The sequence below is a fragment of the Malus sylvestris genome, chromosome 3, assembly GCF_916048215.2.
Source record: "Malus sylvestris chromosome 3, drMalSylv7.2, whole genome shotgun sequence".
Taxonomy (NCBI): Eukaryota; Viridiplantae; Streptophyta; class Magnoliopsida; order Rosales; family Rosaceae; genus Malus; species Malus sylvestris.
In genome coordinates, this window is record NC_062262.1 from 15,539,818 (window position 1) to 15,548,592 (window position 8,775).

At 34.5% G+C, this 8,775-nt stretch overlaps 1 protein-coding gene across 1 annotated transcript; it reads left to right on the top strand.

Moving 5' to 3' along the window:
- Nucleotides 1-277: 277 nt before the first annotated feature.
- Nucleotides 278-3,569, top strand: LOC126615155 (uncharacterized). Its single transcript, XM_050282914.1, has 4 exons — nucleotides 278-503; nucleotides 1,831-2,101; nucleotides 3,025-3,262; nucleotides 3,357-3,569. Exons 2-4 carry the CDS (start codon nucleotides 2,094-2,096, stop codon nucleotides 3,465-3,467), a joined length of 357 nt encoding a protein of 118 aa, XP_050138871.1. The 5' UTR covers nucleotides 278-503; nucleotides 1,831-2,093; the 3' UTR covers nucleotides 3,468-3,569.
- Nucleotides 3,570-8,775: the final 5,206 nt, after the last annotated feature.

Here is an 8,775-nt window from a genome sequence, read left to right on the forward strand (position 1 = left end):
TGTGAATTACTTTGTAATTAAATTTGTTTTATTTGTATTTTATAATAAATTGTAAAAAAAATTAAAAAAACCTATTTAAAACATAACTGGGTAACACATAAAAAATTTTCGATCGTGCAAGCGTTTTAATTTTACGTGGGATTAGAATTTTTAGACACTTGAGCGACAAATACATATGTTTCGTTGCGCAAAGTATATCTGTGCGACGAAATATATGTATTCGTCGCGTAACTGTCTGAAAATTCAATTAAGGCGCTTTTTTTTTTGTGGAAATTTTAAAAAATTTACGCGACGATTGTTTAGCCTTGAGAAACAAAGCCTTTGTTGAGCAAGATTCTATATTATTAACCCCGTTCGTCTCGTTCCTCCCTCACTTCCTTCTTCTTCCTTTTTTCCCTACGTGATACCCTCTCTTTCCTTCCTCTCTATCTCCGTCCGTCTCTCTTTCACTCACCTCATCTCTCCGTCCCTCTCTCAGGCCGTCGCCGTTTCTTCTCCAAGAGGTAATTTCCTCTATAGTTTTTAGTTTCAATTTTGTTTAGACTGGGGGTTAGAATTAGGGTTTTTATTTTTTCAAATTGGGGGCGGTGGGGTTAGATTTAGGGTTCGTAAATTGGAGGGTACATTTAGGTTCTTAAATTAGAATTTTTAGGGTTCTTAATTGGGGTTAGATTTAGATCTTAAATTAGGGGAACGATTTTGGGCAGTGAGGTTAGATTAGGTTTTCTTAAATTGGGGGTTAGATTAGGGTTCTTAGACTAGGGGTTTTTTAAATTTCAAGTACAGGGTTCAAATTAGGGTTTTTTTTTTAGTTTAAGTACATGGTTCCTAAATTAGGAATTTGTTAATGTTTTCTTGTGTTCTATGCATCCACAACATTGCACTTACACTTTTCGGTATGCAACAATCCTTTTATTTATTTATCTTTATATCGTATATTTCACCTTTTTAATACTCTTTTATTATGATTAGATGAAATATATTTATGTTTATGGTTTTTATGTTGGAATTTAAGATATTGTGGGATGTGTTCTCTATTGTAGGTTAGAAAGAAAAAAAATTTGAATTACACTTGACATTTATGGAATAAGTTTTTAGAGATTTGCATTGTTGATTGCCATGATTTCTTGATATATAATGGGGTATTAGCCTTTGTTGTTGCCTTATTAATATGATAGACTCGGTTGTGTTGCTTGTTGAATTTGGCCCCCCAATTTTGAAGTTACATTTTTAGGAATGTCATGAATGGATTCTCTCTTGGGTCTGGCTATACTTAATTCACCAAGGAGGACAAAAAATGGGAAATTTATATGTAAAATATCTTTTCAGCCAAATAGGGCAATGTCATGGTGATTAGGTATAACAAACCAATAGGAACACATTAAATCAAATGAAATCTGTTTGTGAACTCCATTATTATTATTATTCAAAGATATGGGAACCCACATGATATATGCAAATCTAGATTTTACTAGTACATAATGATATGCTCTCTCTCACATTATTAGTTTGTTGTGAGGTCTTTATTTAAACATAAGGTAGTAAGGATATCCAAGGCACCTCACATTTGTTTGGTTTTAGGTAATAAACTTGTAAGGTTGTCCTTTATGCTAGTTTCTTCTTATAAGTTATAATTGCTAGGTCTATATCCTATATGAATTGATTAGTTTGTGTATAGTATATCAGTTTTAAGTTTTGTTTCTGCCAAACTTGAATTGGGTTTAGAATTAGGGTTTTTAAATTTCGTTTTAAATTTAAGTTGAAATTATTAGCATGTGTACGGTAAGTTAAATCTTTGTGCACGAAACAAATTAATTTCCAATTTTGTAGATGTCACACCTCATTAGAACCTAGAGGGCGATGATTTCTACACCTAGTCCGACGACTACACCTACTCTTGCCGCCACTGTTCCGGCAGAGATGGACCATAGGTTGGTCAATCCAATTGACCCAATTGGTCCTCCAGTCCCACATGTGTAGGCATTGTCGACTTCTTCGGTGGCGTTGCCTGTTAGCCCCCGACGTACTCCCCGACGCCTCCATACTACGGACCAAATGTCGCCATCGAGATCCACAACTGATACCTCGGGTACATGATTAGGTATACAATGCTAATTCACTCCCTCATTACCATGTTAACTAATTTTAGGTTCAATTTGTTAAGTTATGTTATGTAAGGATTAAAAAGTTTCCATTGTTTTCTCTTTTTTTGTTCACACTTTCTTTGCTTTCAAAAATGGGTATTGTCATGAAATCGAAATTGTGTGTATTCCGTAATTCATTTATGTTAATTTTTATGTTTTTGCAATTTTTTTTGTTAATTTATGTGTCATTTCTTAATTACTGAAATGGATTTCTCATGGAATTGAAACGGTAGTGCTGTGGAAAAGATTAAATGCTAAGGAAATGGCGAAATGAAAACCTTGGTAATTATCATGAAGCTAAGTTTTTAGAGTCGTAGAAGTTTTGGTTGTGATTGTCAGAGTCTTAAAAATGCCAATGTGGATGAGGTTATATGGAATTGTTTGATACGTCAGCTTAGAATTCTTTGCCAAGCCCGTTGCCAGCAATGTCAAGAGCCTGTGTATACAAGCTCGAAAATTGGCCGTATTGGATGGCAGTTGTCGCCAGTTTTAGAAGTTTGTTGTGGTATTTGAAAACGCTCGAATTGGAAATATGTTCTAATTAGGAGAAAGGAAATAGTGGCCTCAAACAGAGAAGTAGCTGTGATGCTTAATAAGTAACTTTCAGGAGAAATAGAGGAAGAAAATGTATGTGAATGTTAACTGAGTTTTGTTATTTTAGGTTCAATTTGTTAAGTTATGTCATGTAAGAATTAAAAAGTTGTCATCGTTCTAAACCTTTTATTAAATTGTTGTGATCATTGTGTTGGATACGTATATTGTTTATGTTATTTTTAGGGTTTTGGGAAATATTTTAATTATAGGGGCAGTTATGCTGAAATTTTAGTAGGATTTGTTATTAGTTTTGGGTTGATGATTTTTTTTTTTCATCTCTTTGCAGCGAAGAAAAACATCGGGGGCCTTGTCGGCAATTGAAGACAGCGAAGGTCACCCGAGTGACCAACGGTTGTATCCCAATCGGATACGATGAGCGACATCGAGCAGCACCAAATGCGGAGCAGCATAGTGCATTGGCCCACGACATTGGGCGTGTTGTACGGACCTTTTACCCTATGCGGTGGAAGTCTTGGAAGGCAATGTCGGAGGAGACGAAGAACACAGTGCACAACCAATTGTTCGTAAGTAACGTCGCCTTTTCATGTAAAATTTATATATTTATATTTATTACTATTTTTTATTGCTAATACTTTCACAATATTTGTTACATTGTAGACAAACTACAATTTAAAAGACATGGACGAGGACATGTTTGTGTACCTCAATCAGCTATTCTCCGAATGCTACAAGCAGTGGAAGAGTGACTTGCACCAATGTTTCCAATAGTTTGATGATCCACAGGTCGCTCTCGAGAAGGGTTGTTTGAAGGAGTTGGAGGATCGACAAGATAGTTAGGTTTGGCTTTGCGGTCATTTTTAAGAGCCAGGCTATGTGGTGCATTTTTAATTACAACTTCTTTCATTTTTTTTTTTACTAATGTTTATTATTATTTTTTAAAATTTTCTTCAAGTATTACTATCACATCCCAACCCGGGGTCCACCACATCCCGGGCCCGCTCCACTGCCATAGCACGATATTGTCTACTTTGGGCCCTGATCATGCCCTCACGGTTTTGTTTCTGGAAACTCACACGAGAACTTCCCAATAGGTCACCCATCATGGGAGTGCTCTCGTGCGCTACTCGCTTAACTTCGGAGTTCCTACGAAACCCGAAGCCAGTGAGCTCCCAAAAGGCCTCGTGCTAGGTAGGGATAAGAATATACATATAAGGATCACTTCCCTAGGTGATGTGGGATCTTACAATCCACCCCTTTTAGGGGCCCGATGTCCTCGTCGGCACACCACAGCCAGGATTAGGCTCTAATACCAAATTGTCACATCCCAACCCGGGGCCTACCACATCGCGGGCCCGTTCCACCGCCGTAGCACGATATTGTTCGCTTTGGGCCCCGATCATGCCCTAACAGTTTTGTTTATGGGAACTCACACGAGAACTTCTCAGTGGGTCACCCATCATAAGAGTGCTCTCGTGCGCTACTCGCTTAACTTCGGAGTTCCTACGGAATCCGAAACCAGTGAGCTCCCAAAAAGCCTCGTACTAGGTAGGGATGAGAATATACATATAAGGATCACTCCCCTGGGTGATGTGGGATCTTACAATTACAACTAATACGTTTATTTTTTGTATAATAGAAGAAGGCGAATGTGAACAAGATCAATCGGGAGAAGATGACTCTTCTCCACCATTCGAGTTCGAGGCCTTTCTCCTATAAGATGGAGGCACGACAGAAGGTATATATTACAACTTTCATTTCCAATTTTAAAATGTCGCTAATAATTTCTTTTTCTTACTAACATTTTCCTTATCTTTTTCAATTTCAGGAGGGTTCAAAATTTACGGAGATCGACGTCTTTGCTGACGTGTATGTTCGGCCTAGGGATGAGTTGACCAAGTCCCTTCATGTAAGTAATTTCTTATGCATTCAACATTTATACTATTTATTTCAAATTGTTTTCTATTAATAATCCATGTTTTTTTTCACAAGCGACTATGGTGGAAAAGAGTCAGTCGGTGCTTCAGGAGTCCGCCTCCCAGCTTCCCTCGGGCACGTCGATCGAGTATCCCCTGAGGATGCAGGGTTTCACATCGTGACAGAGACGTTGGACTAAACTCTCGGTCGGAGGCCAAGGACTTATTGTCGGGGGATGGGAAATGTCAGGCGGTGGGAAAGTAGAGCCTTGTCATCCTCGCAGTCAAAGGGCTAGGTTACAGCTTTGACGCAGGAAGTCACTGGCCTAAAGAGTAAGCTGGCATCGTACAAGTCTCAAATGTCGATACTTGTACAAGCCCTCAGTTCCTCTGGAATACATATCCTCTGTTTTTCTGCACCATCGCCCTCACAGCCCTTCCACATCGAGCAAGCATAGGAATCAAGCTCGTCCACCTCTGACCCCGTCCCCAACCAGCAACAAGATTACCAAGCACCTTCGAACGACATGCCTATAGATTTTTCCGTTTTTGTTTCATAGTTTTGTTCCTGCTTTCTTTTAGAACTTTATATTTGTTCGTACATTTTATTTATATTATAAATAAAAATTATTTTTTTATTCATTAATTTGCTTTTTTTTTTGTCATTAGTATGAAATCTTTTTTTTTTAATTTTCCTTTTATTCTATTTATTTTTTAATAAAAATTACACTTGCGCGACGCCAACCAGTCGTAGTGCAAAATTAAGCGCGCCTTACTACTTCGTCACGCATTACCATGCGCCTCTTACATTTTTTGTCGCACAAACTTTTCGAGACGAACTAGTCACAAAGTGCTCTTGTACCCTTTTATATCGTACGGTGAAAACCTTCATCCGTATAACTTTAGCGCGATGAGTAGTCAAGCATCGTGCAATTTTTTTTATGCATGACGAATTTGAAATTGTTCATCGCGCAATGTCTTTTTTAACAACCTTTGCGCTACAAAATATGAGCGATGATTTTCTGGTCGCCATAGTTTTTGTGCAACGTAATAATGATTTGCACGACAAAATCTCCCTCATCATGCAAACTGTTTAATTTAGTAGTGCGTAAAATGAGAATAAAACCATCGAAACCAGATTGATAGGTTTTGACAAAACATAAAAGAATCTAGGCTTCAAGGAACCAACCCCTACTCTAAAAATGGAAGGGGTAGGTATACAAGATGGATCAAATATGTTTAGTTCAGTGTTTTTGTATAATACAGAAGCATAAGTCGTCAAGTTATTTCAACTTGCATAATTTGGAGAAACGATCATCATTTCCATCTTTCCTTCTTAGAAGAATTGATCGTTAACAATTTGTAGGTAAAGACTTTCTTCTATTGGCTTGGTCCTAATACATGGCTAATTACTGTGTTGATCACTCAAGGGTTTATGATGGATTTCTAAAAGTATAAACAAAGATGTTCCTACCAAAGATACACTTGTTCCATATGCTTTAACTAAACGAAAGAGAACTTTAGAAATAGGGGAATTGTTAAATGGAGCCAATAGGCAATAAAAATGATATATGGATAGATTTAACAATTTCTCTATTATGAAATGTAGGGTATATCTATAATGGGAACACCTTGACTAATACTTTTAGATATTGAAGTAAACCCTTGAGTGATTAGGGAAGGGATTAGTCATGTATTGTAGATTAAGTTAAAAGAAGATAGTTAATATCTATATTGGTAGCAGACAATTCTCCTGAGAAAAAATGTTAGTAAGGATTGAATGTAAAATTGAAATATTAAATAAAAAAAAAGGAATAAAGTTTAAATTGTTGATACATACCATTGAAGTCTTCATTTGTAATTTGGAATACAGGACAGGGAAAGTTGAATTGAAAACGTTAAGCGGATGAAAGGATTTGTACCTCAATTAAATTTTGAGATTAATTTTTTTTTGTGGAAAGGTCAACCTGTAAAAGTAAAAATAAATTTATGATTAAGTATAAATGAATATTGAATATAATATAGAATAAGACAGGTTTCATTTAAGCAATACTTCAGAAAGAATGCATTATATAACTAAAATTATAACTCAGACTCTTGATACCTGGACTTTGCTCACTACAATCTCGATTTTAATATTAGTGACAAAGTTCTGTTTATATCTTATTACTTCACTTTTCTTTCTTCTTCATTACCAAAATGATTCAACTCTTCGCAATCATAATTCAACTCTTCTCTTAAAAGTTTATTTTTAATTTCTAACATTCTATTTGCATCATGCATAGGTAAATGATATTTGTCTAAAGAAGTTGATGCATTGTTAAAAAGCAATTCTAGCTCAAACAGGACACAATTTTTTAATTCATCTTGTGGTATAATCATATCAGGAATTGAAATTTTTTTTCGCAACTTGTATAAAATGTCATCATACATGTTTTGCAAATGATTATAAAACAGAATTTGAGGATTTGCTACATCACATAACAAAATTGTTGTAACAAATAATTGTCTCAATTGAGCAGATGATGCTATATTAATAGCATTGGATAAAGCTTTAGCCCATTCTTTATCATCACTTAACAATCCTAATGATTGACATGCAGATTGATATGAAACATGTACAATACCATTAATAGTTTTGATATCATCAAAGTTTAAAGCACATTTTTTCAAATTTTATCATCAAAGTTTAAAGCACATTTTTTTTCAAATTTAAAAACATTCTTAAATAATATAACTCGCACATTTTTTCAAATTAAAAAACATTCTTAAATAATATAACCCACCAGATGCAGGATGTATATATGCTATCCTACCTATTGAACCTTTTTTGTTTCCTTTGTATCCAAATTTTTTTTCGTGTATCATATAAAAATTTCTATGGAAACTGTGCATAAGTTAGTGCACGCGCTTTGTTATAAATTTTGTTAGTTTCAAATTAATTTGTTAACATTGTACGGTTAGAAGCATTTTGATTGATAATTGATTGCAATGATTGGTCACCACTAAAAACAATATTTTGCTCTAATGGTAAATGTACTTGTAATCGCTCTACGGAAGGTTCTCTATGATGTATGGAATACTGAAAGAATTTCCAAATGGCTTCATAAGGTGATATATATCTACAATTTAAATTAGCTAATATTTCATAATGTGGATCTTGTTGTAAAACTAACCGTGCTCTTTCTGAACCTTTATTTATATATTTAAACAAATATTTTATAAGGAACCACAAAACTGTTATCAATTTTGACTCTGTTTTTTTATAACAAATTTTGTGTCATCATCAAAACACCTATAAACAGGAAAACCATTGGGTTAAAAAACAGTTTCATTTTTGTATGGTTTAGGAAAGTTTTTGGAACATTTATTTTCCTCCATACAAGAAGAGTTTTGATTGAGATAACCAAACAGACCATGAATCATAAATTGGTTAACGATTTCATAAAGTTGAGGATTAACAAATTTATCTGGCAACTCAGCTGAAATGATGGAATCTATATCTGCTGCAGTATAGCACTTAAAATTTGATTGCAACCATATTAACATATGAGAATGAGGCAAACCTCTCTTTTGAAATTCAATTGTACAAACATCTATTTGTAAAAACAACCAGAACAAAACAAAGGAAAAAAAACAAACAAAAAAAAAACAAAAAAAAAAGAAAAAAAAAGTTAGGTTGATGCACAAAAAATTGGGAACAAGATAAAGATAACAATGAAAATAAGTTTTTACAACTTACTTCAATTTGTCCAAAAGGCCTCCCAAACATGATGAAATCAAGCATGTCATAAGGTTTCATTTTAAATATTCTATAAATTATATCAAGCCTGCCCTCTTGTTTAAAACCTTTTTTTTTTTTTTCAAATTCTCTAATAATTTCTGGCCACTTTCCATTGCAGGTAAATGTTATGAACAAATCAATATGACCATATTCTCTACAAATTGCCATAGCATCTTGATAATTATTAATCATATATCTAGGACTTCCTGTATATGAAGCAGACAATACAATATTTTGTCCTAAATTATTCGCATCATTATCACCTCTTGACATTGCATCATAAATTCCTTTGTAAATTTCACTCCTCAATTTTTTTATTTTTTTTATTTTTTTTTTATGATTTTGTCTAATGTAATCCAATCTATCTTCTTCAAGTGTT

Excerpts from the sequence above, each read along its gene's own strand:
- LOC126615155 (XM_050282914.1), top strand. Across the intron at positions 3,263-3,356 it reads CAGTGCACAACCAATTGTTC|ACAAACTACAATTTAAAAGA; the intron begins GTAAGTAACGTC and ends GTTACATTGTAG.